This window comes from Zonotrichia albicollis, chromosome 25 (assembly GCF_047830755.1).
Source record: "Zonotrichia albicollis isolate bZonAlb1 chromosome 25, bZonAlb1.hap1, whole genome shotgun sequence".
Taxonomy (NCBI): Eukaryota; Metazoa; Chordata; class Aves; order Passeriformes; family Passerellidae; genus Zonotrichia; species Zonotrichia albicollis.
Genome location: NC_133843.1, coordinates 8,534,311 through 8,552,373, shown reverse-complemented (window position 1 = coordinate 8,552,373; position 18,063 = coordinate 8,534,311). Strand labels below are relative to the sequence as shown.

At 52.0% G+C, this 18,063-nt stretch overlaps 1 protein-coding gene across 1 annotated transcript; it reads left to right on the top strand.

The window, feature by feature from the left end:
* The first annotated feature begins 2,736 nt into the window (after nucleotides 1-2,736).
* LOC141731755 (E3 ubiquitin-protein ligase PHF7-like) lies at nucleotides 2,737-8,689 on the top strand. Its single transcript, XM_074558297.1, is given in 12 exon segments — nucleotides 2,737-2,745; nucleotides 6,099-6,213; nucleotides 6,538-6,629; nucleotides 6,715-6,816; nucleotides 6,986-7,215; nucleotides 7,292-7,465; nucleotides 7,467-7,505; nucleotides 7,507-7,650; nucleotides 7,865-7,978; nucleotides 8,125-8,243; nucleotides 8,425-8,470; nucleotides 8,575-8,689. Coding segments are annotated over 12 exon segments (1,299 nt in total).
* Nucleotides 8,690-18,063: the final 9,374 nt, after the last annotated feature.

Sequence of the window (18,063 nt, the reverse complement as noted above, 5' to 3'; positions counted from 1 at the left end):
GCGCAGCCTGGGCACTGCCCCCAGCTCAGGGACAGGCGGGTTCTTTGCCTGAGGGCTGGGCCCAGAGCAGCAGAGCTGTCACAGCCCCAGCTGGTTCTGGTCTGCGTGAGGCCCGAGCAGAGCCCATGGGTGCCCTGGGCAGTGCAGGAGAAGCACAGGAGCAGTTGCCAGGGTCTGAGGAGGCACAGGGCTCAGCCTCTGCACGGTGACACAGCATGCAGGCTGCAGGGGACAGAGCCAATGGCACCGGGCATGAGCAGCTCTGTGGGGCTCTGAGCCTGCAGCAGCATCGGCGCCAAGGCTGCTCTGTCCCTGCCTGGCTGATGGGCAGGGCTGGAGGCCTTGCAGAGCAGGGGCCATTGTGGGCACGGCTGTCCCAGCAGCTGCCCCCTGGCCCAGCTGGGCCCCACTTGGGCAGGAAGGAGGCTCCCAGCCCCGGCATGGCCGAGCAGCTCCTGCCTCCCCCTGCTTCTGTTCTGATCCCCACACTGCCTGCTGCCACAAGAGCCCCTGGGCCAGGCTGTCAGAGGGCTGCTTTGCCCTCACTTGGCTCCTTGGCACCAGCGCCCTCCTGCTTGCTGCCAGACATGGCAGCTGTCAGCAGAGAGTCCCTTTCCAGGAATGACCCAGTCACCTCCAGGTGCTGATCCTCTCTTTCTTTGGGATAAACAAGAGCTTGGGGTGCTGGCATGTCAGGGCTTCCCTCAGCTGTAGGCACTACCAGCCCGGCTCTGTCAGGGACTCTTGCAGTGCCACAGCAAACGGCAGCTCTGGCCTGGCAGCCTCGGCCAGTAGCCAGCTCTGCGGGCTGGGACCCCGCTGCGGCCGCACGCTTCTCCCAGAGCCCGAGCAGCAGCTGCACGCTCCCAACACCGAGCCGGGAATGCGCCCAGGAACAGCGCGGGCTCGGCTCTGGGCACGAACCGCCCCTCCCCTCACACCCGCCCGCCCCTTCCCGCCCTCCGGCCCCGCCGCGCGCCGCCCGCCCTGTCATGGCGGCTCTCGACCACAGGGCGGCGCCCTGAGCCCTGCAATGGCGCCGCGAACCTTCTGGCGCTCTGGAAGGCGCGGGCCTGCACCCCTTGCAAACTGAGCCCTACGTCCCATTTCCTGAAGAAAACATGTCCTGTCGGGCCTGGGCTGTACACACTTCCAAGCCTGATCAACAGGAAGAGACGTTTAACCTGGACACACGTAGCAGCCTACAAGCTCGAAGTGATGGCCAGGTGTTAGAAAAGCAAAGTACTTGTGGCTAGAATTGTCTTCCAAGACTCAAGGCTGGGCACATTTCACTGATCTCAAACCCAGAGGGAAGTTGACAAAGCTTGGGAAGAAGGATGCCCACTGACAGTGGACACAAAGGATGCAGAATTTCACTTGTTCTAAAATTTTAAATATTTATTAGTAATAAATTAGTTATAAAACAAAGAATAAAAATTAGAGAAAAAATACTTTGGACAATTAGAGGTAGGACAATGAAGGGCAATTTAAAGAGCAAAGAATTACAAATGTCTGGGTGCTCTGCTCTGCCTCAGAAGACACTTTGCTAACACAGGATTAACTTAAAAGTAATAGCCTGTTGCATGTTCATATATCTCATACATGATGCCAAAATTCTTTTCAAACAATGGGTGTTTTCTTGTTCTTGTCAACCCCTCCTTCATCTTGTAAATCAATTGTCTTGGTCCCTCAAAGTCTGGTTCTTCCCCATTAGGAGGCAATATTTCTTTTCTCAGAGTTTTTGTGTCTTGTTACTGTTATCTCTCCATGAGCTATTTAGAAAAAGTATCTTACAGCACAGAGTTTCTGTAGCCTAAAACTATATTCACCACACTACTTTAAAAACTTAGAATAGCACTACAAAAAAGGATTAATACAACATAACTTTCCAACATAACACATATAACATTAATTTTAATATTTGCGAAAAGCCAATCATATAATATGCATTTTTCACACCTTCTCTGCTCCTTCTTATTCTCAAAATATATTGTAAACCTGACTTAAAAAAACTAGTTACAGCCACGGTCAATGCCTTGTTCTGAAGACTCACAGTTGAATAACAGGTTTAGTGCCTTACAGAGCAGGTTTGAGGCCCTGGAACTGGAGGGACAGACAAGTGATGAAGTGGGCAAAAGTCCTTCTGCAATCGAGGGGCACCTAGGGCAAGTCAGGCAACACCATGCATGGTGACCACCTCTGTTCCAAGGGAAGGCAGGGTCCTTGCAGGCCTTCCCAAAAGCATCTCAAGGGAAGGTTTCCATCTGCCCTGCCCTGTTTGCTTGACTTCAGCTGAATTTTTCTCTCTCTGAAAGACAGGAAGGTCACGTGTGTTAGGAGAATACTGTGAGCATTGGCAGAGGTGAACGGTCAGGAATCCAGAGGCTTGTGCAACTCTCTTCCATAGAGAGTCCCTTGTTGTATATTTCTAATAAAGCAAAGCCTAAATGGCAAGTCAGCGATTGGGAAGTGCAGCACTGAGACAATAAAGCTGTAACATGCCTTGTTTTGCAAGGGACAAGTAAGACAACAAATTTTCAAACACCAAATACTGAGAAGATGCGGAAGAAAACCTAATTTTTCCAAGTTTTTCTAATTTTTATTTTCTTCTCTGTGCCTTTTGAGGATTGCCTATATCCTATTTTCATTGTTTCCTTTTTTCTGTCTTGAGAATGAATTTTGCATTCTGGATATTTTTAGTCAGACATAAGAAAAGTTCCATATTGTTTGACAATCATGGAAAAGGTAAGTTTAGAGGTAACATCCATTGTCTTTGATAATTGGATCAGACTCAATTTTAAATACCCTTGTATGTCCTGCTCATATGCAAAGATGCTACATTGAACTTGGAAGGGCATTAAATCAAGAAACAAGTACTTCAAAACCTTGGGAGGTGGCTGCCATGGTGAGTTCCCTGAGGTGTCACAGCCCCAGCCCCGCTACATGGCCGGTTTCCCTGAGGTGTCACAGCCCCAGCCCCGCTCCATGGCCCGGTGTCCCTGAGGTGTCACAGCCCCAGCTCCGCTCCATGGCCGGTTTCCCTGAGGTGTCACAGCCCCAGCTCCGCTCCATGGCCAGTTTCTGTGAGGTGTCACGGCCCCAGCCCCGCTCCATGGCCGGTTTCCTGTCACTTTGAGGTGCTGTTTCTCTCTCTCTGTGGAGAAATAGAGGCCAGGGAGCTCCACGAGGGCTCTACTCCCTGCTCAGCCCTGTGTGAGCTCTGCTCCTTTCCGCCTTCTCCCCCCATTGTCAGGTCGCACTGACACTCGGCCTGAGCCCAGCGTTCCCTTTTGGGGCCAAGGGAAATCTCTGCTCCTGCCTCTGGCACAGGGCGCTCTACCATCTGGTCAGGGAAGGAGACAGCCCCGGAGAGAGGCATGAGCAGTGGAAGAAAGCCAACATCACTGCAGTTTTGCAAAAGGGCACCAAGAAGGAGCCAGGAAACTGCAGGCCCATCAGCCTCAGCTCCATCCCCAGAAACGAGACAGAACAGCTCCACTTGGATGCCATCTCTAAGCCTGTGGAATAACAGGAATGGAAACCATGCTTGACCAATCCATAGCCACCTGTGCTGCAGTGACTGGCTGGGCTTGTGAGGGGAGAGCAGGGGCTGTTGTCAGCTGGGACTTCAGCAAGGCTTTTTCCCTGCCTCCCATAACAGGCCCCTGAGGCAGCTCAGGGACAGTGGGCCAGAGAAATGGACAGGGGAGCTCCAAACTCAGGTAGCTGTGAGCTCGGGGGCCGCGCTGGGCCCAGCCTTGTTTGCCTTATTCCCCAGGGACCTGGCAGAAGGGACGGAGCGATCCCTCAGCGTTCAGTGATGGGACAGAACTGGGAGCAGGGCCTGAGGCACCACAAGGCTCTCCTGCCCTTCAGTGAGACCTGGACAGGCTCGAGAGTTGAGCAGAGAGGAACCTAATGAAGTTGCACTGGGAAAAGCCTCTAGAAGAGCTTCAGGCTTTGTAATTACCAGGCAACAGAAGTGTTTTAGGATAGTGGAGTCTATAACGTTGTCTTGTAATGCCCAGTGAGGGAAACCACTGCTTCTCTGTATGTTATAGGACCAGTCGCTTGTACGTATGTCAAGAAAGTCTCTGAGAGAAACATGAAAGAATTCAGAAACTTCCCCTGATATTATTTTGGATTTTCATGATTTTCTGGAATGCCGGGTGAAGTGTAAGGATGCCAAAAGGAAAGTGAAAGCAAATCAATAAATCTTTAAAAACTCAGAAGCCTCTCCTGTTTGTTCCTTGAAGAAGTTGCCAAACAAACTCACTTTTGCAATCCTTTGAAAGATCTTACAGGAAAAAGCATTGGCCAAAAGTGCTGCCCTGTGTTTCTGAACAGCAACAAGCATTTTGTGTTGATGCAAGGTCTCTACCAGGGTTTGGGGTTCTGTGTGTGTGTGCTTTGAATGTGAGTCTTTGCAGGACTCTTAATAATTAGACCATGTACTGAAGAGAACATGTTACTGTGTTGTGCTGTCCAGTGTTGAAGAGGGTTGAGACAGAGCAGGTAGCTCTGTGTCTGTGTGTAACTTGCATGAGCAGTACGGGAGCAGTGCCTGGGGCCTGGAGAAGCAAACGGGTTCGCGGTGCTGAGGACAAGGTGTCCAGAGCTCGGGATTGTCTGGCCAAGCTCTTCTGGCTCCTTGTGCTTCAAGCCCTGGCCGGGAGCCCTGCAGAGCCCTGGGTGCAGCTTCCCAACTTCCCCCTCTGTCTCCTCCCTGTCTCCAGGGTAAAGGCACTCCCTGGCATTGCACTGGCTGTGCCTCCCTCCTAGAGCAGTGAAGGGATCCTTTCCCAGCCAAGGTGGCTCTCCCATGGAGACAGGAAAATGGACAAACTCCTGCTGCCCCAGCATCAGGCAGGTGCAGGGTGTCCCTGCCTGTCAGCCCCTGCCCTGCTTCCCAGAGATCCCACTGATTGTTCTAGAAGTCATGGATCTGGATTTCCAGGAGCATGTTTGCAAAGACACGAAAGAGAGAAATTAACAAGAATTGTTTGTGCTTCTCTTCCTGAGTTTTTTCCAATGTATTTTCTAGTAGGAAAGCATAGACCAAACTGGCAAAGTTCATATAATGTAGGAAAAGCATCCTCCTGTATTTAACTTGAGTGGAGGACAGTTGCAAGCTCTCCTGTCAAATGTACACACAAAATTCTCAGTGCATTTTGTGTCTTTCCACTGAGTCAGTATAAAAGATGACATTTCTCAGAAGCTGAATACTAATTTTTCCATTTACATGAAATGTGAAAGTTGTTAGTTCATAGGATGTCAGATAACTGAGGTCTGGAGGCAGCTGTGGTGGTGTCCAGGTTTATCTCCTGTACCCAATGGTGATCAGCAGCAGCATCAAATCAGGTTCATCTTAGTTTTCTCCAGAAAGGTCTTGAGGAAAACATCAGTTCACCTAGAGCACAGTTTGAATCCCGGCGATGCATCTGACTCCGCACCGGCTCTCTGGGCCACCGCCTGCCAGGGGCAAGAGCAGAGATTTCCCTTGGCCGGGGCCGGAGCCCTGGCGTGGCAGTGCCTGAACAGCACCTCCCTACCTACAGTACCACCCTGGATGGCTGCCCCAGGGCCTGGCATTTGACCCTGCACTTGCTGCAGGAGTCCCGGCCCTGCTTCCACCCTGAGCAAACGCTCGGACCCATCTCAGAAGCTCGGTGCCCGAGGGGGCCGCCACAAGTGGTTGCCAGGGACCTGAGGCCATGGCTGCCCCGATTTTGGGTACACAGCTCTGATGTCAGAGTGGCCATTGTGACCTGTGCCACCAAGGCCACAAAAGGGGACGCTGGGGTCTGGCCGAGTGTCAGTGCGACCTGACAACAGGAGGAGAAGGTAGGGCGGGGACATGGTTGCCCAGGGACCAGAGGGGCCCCACACCTCAGGGCTCTGGGCCTGTGCTGCAGCCTCACCTGCCTCTCCCTTCCCAGAATCAGCGGAGGAACAGCCAGGACACTGCGGTGTTCCTCAACGCGACGACGGGAGGAGAAAGCGGACAGGAGCAGGGCACATGCACGCCTGAGCAGGGAGTAGAGCCTCGTGGCTCTGGGCCTGTTCTGCAAACTCCCCCCCTCTTCTTTCTCCCCTAGACAGAGAGAGAGTATCTGCCCCTCGCAGCAACAACGTCCCTCGAGGACACCGCCTCAACACAGAGTGACGCCATGTCTGACAGAATGCAGGAGGGCCCCGGAGCCAGGGAGCCAGGTGAGGGCAAAGCAGCCCTGTGACAGCCTGGTCCAAGGGCTCTTGTGGCAGCAGGCAGCGTGGGGATCAGAACAGAAGCAGGGGGAGGCAGGAGCTGCTCGGCCATGCCGGGGCTGGGAGCCTCCTTCCTGCCCAAGTGGGGCCCAGCTGGGCCAGGGGGCAGCTCCTGGGACAGCCGTGCCCACAATGGCCCCTGCTCTGCAAGGCCTCCAGCCCTGCCCATCAGCCAGGCAGGGACAGAGCAGCCTTGGCGCCGATGCTGCTGCAGGCTCAGAGCCCCACAGAGCTGCTCATGCCCGGTGCCATTGGCTCTGTCCCCTGCAGCCTGCATGCTGTGTCGCCGTGCTGAGGCTGACCCGGACATGTGCGGTGACAAACTGCAGAAGGGTGGGCTCTGTGCCCACGTGTTCTGCATGGTGAGTGGCTCCGGGCACTCCCTCCACCTTTGCAATGGGCAGCTCCTGCTGCCCTCTCCTCATCAGCTCATACCCCTGCCTGCAGCTCTTTGCCAGTCTCCTATTTCGGCAAGAGAACCGCCACGTTGGACTGATGGACTTTCTCTCACGAGATGTCCTAATTGCAGTGCGGCGGGCGGCACAAAAGGTGAGCAGGGAGATTTGTGCCTGGCGAGGTTTGCCAGAGCTTAGCCCAGACTGCAGGAAAGAAAGGCCGGCCCAACAGCCGGGACAAAGTCTGGCTCCCAGCAGCTCTGGCACAGAGGCCCTGGCACAGGAGCCTCCCTCCTCCAGCAGGCGGCTCTGTGGGCTGGGAGCTAGCAGCAGCCACGTCCTGCGCCCTGCCCGGAGCCCTGCGGCTGCCCGGGGAGGCCTCGAGGCTGCTGCTGCTGCTGCTGATGCATCTTCTTGGCTCTTTCCAGCGCTGCTGCATCTGTGGCCAGAGCGGGGCAACCATCATGTGCTGCGTGCCAGACTGTGACAGATGGTTCCACCTGCCCTGTGCCAAGGAGGGCGGCTGTGTCAATGAATACCTTATTCCGTTCAGGTACCTCATCTCTCTTTATGGCCACCCCTGGGGAATGATCCAGCATTTCTCACTTTCCCCATCCATTTTCCTCCAGGTCCTTCTGCCCTGAGCACCGTCCAGAGCAGGAGGTGGAGGCGACTCCTGAGCCGGACACCGTTTGCCTCATCTGCCTGGAGCCTGTGGAGGACAGAAAGTCCTTCACAACCCTGGTGTGCCCAACGTGCAAAAGGGCCTGGTTCCACAGGGACTGCATCCAGGTAGAAGCCCTCCCCTCAGCACCAGGGCACAGCAGGTGCTCAGCAGCAGCAGCAGGGCCTCACTCACCCTGCCTGTGTTTGCCCTGCAGGGACAGGCCTTGTGCGCTGGTGCTTTCTGTTTCCAGTGCCCCCTGTGCAGAGACAGTGGGGAATTCCCTGTTGAAATGCTCATCTTGGGGATCCGAGTCCCCTTCAGGTTGGTGTCCTTCAGCTTGGCCCACCAGGCAGGAGGGTGAAAGTGCTGTGCTGTGCCAGGCCCTGCCCCAGGAGCCCTGGCCCTGCCCTGTCCCATGAGTCTGGACTTCAGCTTCACGCCCAACTTGGAAAAGCGCTGGAGAAAGAGCTGGGACACCCTGGACCTCCGTGAGGGAGAGCAGCAGAAATTCATCATCTCTTCATTTCTCCATCAGAGACCCAACATGGGAGGACAACGATGCCTTCACAGATCTAGGAGTAAGGCACGGCCAGTGCAACGCCAGGGATTGCCTTTACCCTGGAGGCAGAGAGGAGGCAGAGGAACAGGGGTAAGTTGGGGAGCTGCACCTGGGGCTCTGCAGGGAACCTGTGTCTCGGCAAGGGCTCAAAGTGGGAAGAACCAGAAGCGCTTGGCCAGACAACCACGTGCTGGTAAACTTTGTTCACAGTGCTATGAGCTTGTTTGCCTCCCCAGGCCCTGGCAATTGCTCCTGTGCTCCTCCTGTGCTGCTGAAGGCACCCACAGGCGCTGCTCTGGACTGAGGAACAGCACACAGAGATGGGAGTGTGACAGCTGTGCTGGGCTCGGAACATGTATGAGTCAAAGTCCCCGGTGTCCCTGGGCTGAGGGCAGTGCCCAGGCCAGGCTTGGCAGAGTGCAGCATCCACTGCTGCAGGGATGCTGGCACTGCTGGGGGGCACTGCTGGGGGCACTGCTCTGGCCTGGCCTGGCTGGAGTCTGGGCGATCTTTGACATTCCTTCTTGCCCTTACAGCCGCCAGGGATGAGACAGAGCTCAGTGGCCCCAGGCCGGCCAGACAGTCAGGACTACAATCTGCTCATGGCTGGTCAGAATCTGAGGCCATCAGCCCCAGCTCCCACAGCCCTGTGCCATTGGTGCTGGTTTCCCCGTCTCCATCTCTAGAGACGGGCAGCCACAGCAGGCCCCACCATGCAGCATGGCAGCAGGCACTGCCATCTTCCTCACTGGATGCCAGCAGCATCAGCAGATCAAGGGCAACACACAGCACGTCCCCTGACCCTGAGGACAGGGTCCATTCCAGACGTGCTGGGCCTGGCCGCAGGCAAAGCTGCTCTCGCCGGCAAAGTCGTGCCCAGAGTCCACCTGTCCGGTCCAGGAGTTGCCGTGACAGCAGCAGTGGGACAGGGCCAAGGGCTGAGAGGCCCAAGCAAAGGGAGACACCGTCACGGACATCCCCCAGACGCAGGCGCTCCCACCAGCAAGGCTGGGCCCAGAGTCCACCTGTCCGCTCCAGGAGTTGCCATGACAGGAACAGAGGGACAGGGCCAAGGACTGAGAGGCCCAGGCGAAGGGAGACATGGTCAAGGCCATCCCCCAGACGCAGGCGCTCCCGCCAGCAAGGTTGGGCCCAGAGTCCACCTGTCCGCTCCAGGAGTGTCTGTGACAGGAGCAGCGGGACAGGGTCAAGGACTGAGAGGCCCAGGCAAAGGGAGACATGGTCAAGGCCATCCCCCAGACGCAGGCACTCCCGCCAGCAAGGCTGGGCCCAGAGTCCACCTGTCCGCTCCAGGAGTCACCGTGGCAGCAGCAGCAGGACAAGGCCAAGGGCTGAGAGGCCCAGGCGAAGGGACACATCATCGGGGACGACCCCCAGACGAAGCCGCTCCCGCCAGCAGCGCCGGGCCTCGACTCAAACTGTGCAGTCCAGGAGTCGCCAGGACAGGAGCCGGAGGACAGCAGCGAGTGCTGAGAGGCCCAGGCGTAGGGGGACGTGGTCGGGGACATCCCGCAGGAGCAGCCGCTCCCACCAGCGACGTCGGACCTCAACTGGGACCTCCAACAGCAGCACGTAGCGCCGTCATCTTTTCTTTCTAGGCCGTGTGTTCCTTGCCAGAAGTGAAGGTGAGAACGGTCAGTGCAGGGACCCTGAGATGTGCAGCTCTGTGAGCAAACCCTACTAGCCCTGGATGTTTCTACTGGCAGGAAGAAGTCTGGGCTAAATACCTTGATTTCTGTGTAACGATGTATTCAGTGAAAAGTCACTTAAGGATGTGGCTAATGAAAAAGGACGCTTGTTCATGCCTTTACACTCCAACCTCAGATGTTTCCCCACTGCTCACACTTGATAATGAACCACTCCTTAATGGGCTTGGATATGCTTAGGGAGACATTCAGAGCAATGTGGCTCTTAGGAAAACTGTGTCTGAAAAGGATGTGTGCTGTGTTGCTATCCTTGAACAATCTCATTTCAGTAAAGCCAAAAAAAGAAGAGAGTGAGACACTGCCTTAAGTGTCTGAAGACCACTTCTACAGCATTGCTGCGGATTTGAAAGAGGTCTTTCAAAGAACAAACCAGAATAGACGGTATTTCTTCCGTCTATTCTAGTTTGTTCTTTGAAAGACCTTAAAGAACAAACCAGAATAGACTGAGAAAATACCCTGGGACAAAGAGGATGCACAGGACTCTGCCCCAGATGACCATTTGGGACCGTTGCCAGAGGACGACGCAGTTCAGGAGACGAGTGCTTTCAAGTTTTCCTTCTTTGGAGGCACAGAGGTGTTGGGCATCAAAGAAGGTAACAGCAGTATCCTTCTAACAGTCTCATTGCTAAGGAAGAGCTTCTGGCAGGCACTGTAAGTCAATATGGTGTAAAGAAGGTCAGGATGCAGGGGATTTTCAGCAACAGAAGTCAGTAATTAGGCAGAAGCATTTTGATCCTCATTTCTGCTTGCCAGGGCTGTGGTAGATTAATGAGAGATACCTCATGCTTGCATCTCAGGAATTCTGAAAGGCATGCTTTGAGAAGGCATTGGGGTTTTTGCTGAGTGGTGAAAAAGCTTGTTCTCATGCCCTGAATTCCTTAAACACGGAAAACGGTGACACACCAGTCATATCACGTTTCATAGAACCTCACAAGGCTTTTAAGGAAATGTGCTTTAATGTAGAGGGATGAGCAAAGTTCGAGAGCTGGCCCCAAGATCCATGAACATTCTGTGTGTTACTGAATTCTACTCTTGGACCTTTAGAAAAAGGAAATGGAATGACACATGGTCATTTGGGTGTCCTAACCTTAGATAAAATGAGGCCATCTGAAATGAAGATGAAACAACATTAACTCGAGTCCCGGTCATGTAGGAGAGAAAAGAAACCCCGTGAAGATATCCAAAATATTAAAAAACCCAGTGCAACAGCACAAAGCAACGAGCCCTCCACACTTGTGCTGAACTGAGAAGGTATTCAGCGTCTTCTGAATACAATGAGAAATGCTTAAGAATACACAAGGGATCCCTGGAACAAAGTGGAAAATACTGGAGCAGAGATGTAGCTTAGAAAGTCTGGCAGGGGCAGATTCTGTCCTTCCTAAATCTCTCTTCTCCACTGTAAGTATTTCACGTGAAAGGAGGAATTTTCCTGACGAGTAGAGGAATAATCTGGTTTTGGCTTTTTTTCTTTATTAGTGCTGGCATTGAAGAGCCTCATGCGCTTGGGACAATAAAGCCGGTAAAAGCCACCTTTTTTTGGCAAGAGGATCCACGTTTCCAGGGCAGCAGTTCTGAGGGTGACGATGAGCCTGAGATGTCAGAAATTGAACAGGACCAACAAATGCAAGTTGCATTTCTCTTTGTTGTCTGCTTGGCTGTAGTAGTTGGATGCTGTGGGAATATTAATAGCAGCACTCAGGGAATGGGAAACTGACATTGCACACCTCTGAGCAATGAAAGTCATCTTGGAAAACCATTTGCGCTGCACAGAGTCAAAACTCCCAACAGCCCATTGGATGTGAATGTGAATATGGAAAGAAAGAGTAGAGCACAAGAAATTAACTGGGTCATTTTGGTTTGACCAACTCCAAACTGAGTTTGGCCAAAAGCCAAAGACACAGTCAGTTTTCTCTTAGAAGAGGGTTTTGTAAAATAAAAAGCTCTATTTGGTTCCTAGGGAATAAAGCTTTTCAATGTATGCCATTTCTCTGAAGCACTACAGGATTAACTTGTGTTCATGGAATTTGATAGTACAATTTAGGATGCTAAAATCCCTTTGTCCTTTTCTAGGTTTCTTTCTTTACCATGCACAGAAAGTGCTAGAGTTTTTTTCTTCTCCAAAGATGATGGACGCCTAAGAGGTATGTCAGAATTTCTTTACCCTCTTTTATATTTTTTTTTCCTTTTAAACCCTTCCTGTAATTCAGTGAGGAGGAAAAAATGCTGCCTAGTTATCAAAGTTTTCTAGTCAAAATTTGCCACCCTCACTTGTGATCCAAGTTGTGGCAGAATCCCGTGAGGAAGTCCTGGCAAACTAAAGGTCAAGCAGATTTCTGGCTTTCTTTTCTTTCAGAAAATTACCGAATAGGAATCTGGACTTTTAGAGTTTACCACAAACTTAGTCACTTGACAGGTTATGTAGACGTTTTGGATCCTTTCAGGTATTTAAATCATCTTTATCTTTTCCCTCTCTTTCTGGTGTTAGCCTTAGAAATGTTGAGTGTTCTTGTCAGCCACATATGTCCCTGTGGTTCTTTGTCCTAATGAATCTGGGGCTTTCTCTTCAGAATCCAGTGAATTTTGTATTTAGAAAGAAAGAAAACAACATCCAAAGGAAACATGCACAGTCCCCAAAACCTGCACAGGCCACCAAAACAATTGCTGATTAGATTTTGTAGAATAGAGTCTTAAGCTTAAAGGATGTGCCTTCCATGAGACTGATTCCATAACTCTGCTGAAAGGCACTGCTGTGTTCACACAGTTCCCAGCCTGCAATCTTCCAGGCAGCCTGATTTACAGGGTGTGTTGAAATGGAGAGCTCAGGCCTCAGCAGGCCTCAGTTCTGGGGGAAGATGTGGCGTGCTGGTGCTGAGCTTCTAATGCAACAGCTGCAATTTCAGTGCAATTCAGATTGCAGGATGTTGAGGAAAAGTGCTGCTGCCTTTGATTGTTCTTAGCACACCAGGCTGCAGTAGGGAACATTTCTGCTGGAGCCAAGGTGTGGTGGGGTGCAGGAGAACAGGAAGGATGTGAGAATTGATTTCTGATTTTAGTGCTGTGTTGGTCAAGATTGTTAGAAGCAGCAGCGCAATCACAAGTGTTTAAGGATATTAATTGGATGTTTCTTTTGTGCAGAGGGTCCACAGTTATTTTGTAGATTAGTAGAAGTCAGTGAAGAAAAAGAGGGTTAGGAAGACAGACGTAGATTATTGCTTGAGGTGAGTATGGAACATCTGTTCCCTGGTAAGTCTAGGTGAAAGCTGAGCATGGGGAGGGATTGCAGGTATGAATGTGCATGCAAAATTAAGTCAGGACCTCGAGAAGAGCTTTACATTTGTAATGAACAGGGAAGAGAAGTTTTCTAGTGTAGCGGTGTGTATAACATCATGTTGTGTGGTCCAGTCAGGTAAACCACTACATCTTTGTGTGTTACAGGAGCAGCTACTTAACTGTATGTAAGGATAGTGAATATAGAGACTTCTCCTCATAGTGGATTCAGGAACTTCTCTGAAGAATTTGTTAGATTTTCATTATTTTCTGGAACGCCAAAGGAAGCATTAGGATACCCTATAGGAATGCAAGCAAACCAATAAAGTTTTTACTGATTAGAAGCGAGTCACGTTTGTTCCTTGAAAGTGTTGCCAAACAAGGTTACTTTGAAAATGCTTTCAAAGGTCTGACAGGGATCAATATCAGCAAAGCCTGTTAGGCCGTGTTTGGGAGCTGGGGCTGAGGCTCTCGTGCCCTGGGGAGCCACGGGAAGGCTCCAGGCCTGAGTGTGCGGCCAGGCCGGGGCCATTGAGCTGCAGCCCATCCCTGGTGGATGCAAGGGCAAGCAGGAATGCCAAGGGACCCCAGGGCCGGGCCGGGCCAGGCCAGAGCAGTGCCCCCAGCCCTCCAGGAGCGGATGGGCTCTGCCAAGCGCAGCCTGGGCACTGCCCCCAGCTCAGGGACAGGCGGGTTCTTTGCCTGAGGGCTGGGCCCAGAGCAGCAGAGCTGTCACAGCCCCAGCTGGTTCTGGTCTGCGTGAGGCCCGAGCAGAGCCCATGGGTGCCCTGGGCAGTGCAGGAGAAGCACAGGAGCAGTTGCCAGGGTCTGAGGAGGCACAGGGCTCAGCCTCTGCACGGTGACACAGCATGCAGGCTGCAGGGGACAGAGCCAATGGCACCGGGCATGAGCAGCTCTGTGGGGCTCTGAGCCTGCAGCAGCATCGGCGCCAAGGCTGCTCTGTCCCTGCCTGGCTGATGGGCAGGGCTGGAGGCCTTGCAGAGCAGGGGCCATTGTGGGCACGGCTGTCCCAGCAGCTGCCCCCTGGCCCAGCTGGGCCCCACTTGGGCAGGAAGGAGGCTCCCAGCCCCGGCACGGCCGAGCAGCTCCTGCCTCCCCCTGCTTCTGTTCTGATCCCCACACTGCCAGCTGCCACAAGAGCCCCTGGGCCAGGCTGTCACAGAGCTGCTTTGCCCTCACCTGGCTCCCTGGCACCAGGGCCCTCCTCCTTGCTGTCTCACAGGGCAGCTGTCTGTCCTGAGTCCCTGTCCCTTGAATGATGTGGTTGCTTTGAGGTGCTGATCCTCTCTGTTTATGTGAGCCCTGCTCCTGCCCACCTTCTGCTCCCATCATTGCGTTGAGGAACACTGCAGTGTCTTCTGGCTGTTCCTCTGCTGATTGTGGGGAGAGGCAGGTGAGGCTGTAGCAGCCTCAGAGCCTCGAGGCCCAGAGCCTCAACGTTTTGTTCATGTTTTAACCTGCATGGATCTCCTTTAAACATAGGTGGAAAAGAAGGAGCAGGCAGTTAAAGTTGCTTCAGTCTCTACCACAAAAAGGAATGTGTTTTTACCTACTACCAGCAGAAAACACCAGTTTTCCAACAGCTCATTCCTAAAAATTTGCCTTTCCATGGAACCAGCACGAATGCATCAGGGATCACCATCCATTGGCAAAACAAGGACTTCTTTTACTAACTACTTACTACAGAACTACTTAAAACCACAACACTACATTTACTAACTGATGGCTTCCATGGAATCTAAGCACTCATCTCTCTTTATGAGGGGTATTTGAGGGACAACTGTAAAAAATCCCGTGAATAAATTCATAGCAGTGGACAAAGGAATACCTGACTGCTTTTTAAGTCTTTAATGTACTAGCAAAACTACACAGCTGAACCATTCTATTGTCAAAACTTTTAGGTTTTTTCACCCTCATGTTTCTCTTGATATAGTTGAGATTATATAAATAATTAGATTCTGTTTCTTTTCAGTTTTCCCATTCATGCCCTGAGTATTTTGGTACACCTTCATTTTCTTTTCAATTCTATGGTTTCCCTCTAGTGTTTTAAATCAGATGTTTTAATATTTTGCTATCTGTGGTGCAACTCTGTCGATCTACTGAAGAGGGCCAAGCAGTGCCGGTCTGCCGGCAGGTCCCAGAGATCGCTCCTTCGGGCGGCCCGGGGGCAGGAGCGGACCCGGCGCTACCATGGCAGGGCTCCCCTCAGCTGTCGGCACTGCCTGCCCGGATCTGCCATGGCAGGGCTCCCCTCAGCTGTCGGCACTGCCAGCCCGGCGCTGCCTTGGCAGGGCTTCTCTCAGGAGCTGCCTGTGCCAGCCCGGCTCTGCCAGGGACTCTAGTAGTGCCATGGCGCACGGCAGCTCTGGCACGGCAGTTCCGGCACTGCAGCCTCGGCCAGTAGCCAGCTCTGCGGGCTGGGACCCCGCTGCGGCCGCACGCTTCTCCCAGAGCCCGAGCAGCAGCTGCACGCTCCCAACACCGAGCCGGGAATGCGCCCAGGAACAGCGCGGGCTCGGCTCTGGGCACGAACCGCCCCTCCCCTCACACCCGCCCGCCCCTTCCCGCCCTCCGGCCCCGCCGCGCGCCGCCCGCCCTGTCATGGCGGCTCTCGACCACAGGGCGGCGCCCTGAGCCCTGCAATGGCGCCGCGAACCTTCTGGCGCTCTGGAAGGCGCGGGCCTGCACCCCTTGCAAACTGAGCCCTACGTCCCATTTCCTGAAGAAAACATGTCCTGTCGGGCCTGGGCTGTACACACTTCCAAGCCTGATCAACAGGAAGAGACGTTTAACCTGGACACACGTAGCAGCCTACAAGCTCGAAGTGATGGCCAGGTGTTAGAAAAGCAAAGTACTTGTGGCTAGAATTGTCTTCCAAGACTCAAGGCTGGGCACATTTCACTGATCTCAAACCCAGAGGGAAGTTGACAAAGCTTGGGAAGAAGGATGCCCACTGACAGTGGACACAAAGGATGCAGAATTTCACTTGTTCTAAAATTTTAAATATTTATTAGTAATAAATTAGTTATAAAACAAAGAATAAAAATTAGAGAAAAAATACTTTGGACAATTAGAGGTAGGACAATGAAGGGCAATTTAAAGAGCAAAGAATTACAAATGTCTGGGTGCTCTGCTCTGCCTCAGAAGACACTTTGCTAACACAGGATTAACTTAAAAGTAATAGCCTGTTGCATGTTCATATATCTCATACATGATGCCAAAATTCTTTTCAAACAATGGGTGTTTTCTTGTTCTTGTCAACCCCTCCTTCATCTTGTAAATCAATTGTCTTGGTCCCTCAAAGTCTGGTTCTTCCCCATTAGGAGGCAATATTTCTTTTCTCAGAGTTTTTGTGTCTTGTTACTGTTATCTCTCCATGAGCTATTTAGAAAAAGTATCTTACAGCACAGAGTTTCTGTAGCCTAAAACTATATTCACCACACTACTTTAAAAACTTAGAATAGCACTACAAAAAAGGATTAATACAACATAACTTTCCAACATAACACATATAACATTAATTTTAATATTTGCGAAAAGCCAATCATATAATATGCATTTTTCACACCTTCTCTGCTCCTTCTTATTCTCAAAATATATTGTAAACCTGACTTAAAAAAACTAGTTACAGCCACGGTCAATGCCTTGTTCTGAAGACTCACAGTTGAATAACAGGTTTAGTGCCTTACAGAGCAGGTTTGAGGCCCTGGAACTGGAGGGACAGACAAGTGATGAAGTGGGCAAAAGTCCTTCTGCAATCGAGGGGCACCTAGGGCAAGTCAGGCAACACCATGCATGGTGACCACCTCTGTTCCAAGGGAAGGCAGGGTCCTTGCAGGCCTTCCCAAAAGCATCTCAAGGGAAGGTTTCCATCTGCCCTGCCCTGTTTGTTTGACTTCAGCTGAATTTTTCTCTCTCTGAAAGACAGGAAGGTCACGTGTGTTAGGAGAATACTGTGAGCATTGGCAGAAGTGAACGGTCAGGAATCCAGAGGCTTGTGCAACTCTCTTCCATAGAGAGTCCCTTGTTGTATATTTCTAATAAAGCAAAGCCTAAATGGCAAGTCAGCGATTGGGGAAGTGCAGCACTGAGACAATAAAGCTGTAACATGCCTTGTTTTGCAAGGGACAAGTAAGACAACAAATGTTTCAAACACCAAATACTGAGAAGATGAAGAAGAAAAATGAATTTTTCTAAGTTTTTCTAATTTTTATTTTCTTCTCTGTGCCTTTTGAAGATTACCTATATCTTAGTTTCATTGTTTTCTTTTTTCCTGTCTTGAGAATGAATTTTGCATTCTGGATATTTTTAGTCAGACATAAGAAAAGTTCCATATTGTTTGACAATCATGGAAAAGGTAAGTTTAGAGGTAACATCCATTGTCTTTGATAATTGGATCAGACTCAATTTTAAATACCCTTGTATGTTCTGCTCATATGCAAAGATGCTAGATTGATCTTGGAAGAGCATTAAACCAAGAAACAAGTACTTCAAAACCTCGGGAGGTGGCTGCCATGGTGAGTTCCCTGAGGTGTCACAGCCCCAGCCCCGCTCCATGGCCGGTTTCCCTGAGGGCTTACACCCCCAGCCCCGCTCCATGGCCAGTTTCCCTGAGTTGTCACAGCCCAAGCCCTGCTCCATGGCCAGTTTCCGTGAGGTGTCACAGCCCCAGCCCCGCTCCATGGCCGGTTTCCCTGAGGTGTCACAGCCCCAGCCCCACTCCATGGCCGGTGTCCCTGAGGTGTCACAGCCCCAGCCCCGCTCCATGGAGGGTTTCCCTGAGGTGTCATGGCCCCAGCCCTGCTCCATGGCCAGTGTCCCTGAAGTGTCACAGCCCCAGCCCTGCTCCATGGCCGGTTTCTCTGAGGGCTGACAGCCCCTGTCCCGCTCCATAGCCGGTGTCCCTGAGGTGTCACGGCCCAAGCCCCCCTCCATGGCTGGTTTCCCTGAAGGCTGATAGTCCCACCCCGCTCAATGGCCAGTTTTCCTCAGGGCGGTGCCACCTCCCACGCGAGGCGGTTTGTGTTGCACAGACCGAGCTGCATGGAGGGAGCTGGTGCAGCCAAATTGAACACGGCATTTAATATCGCCCCACTCGTTCTGCCCTTTCATGGCATTTTTTGACAGAGCTGTGCTTATCGAGCTTTGACTTTCTGTGCC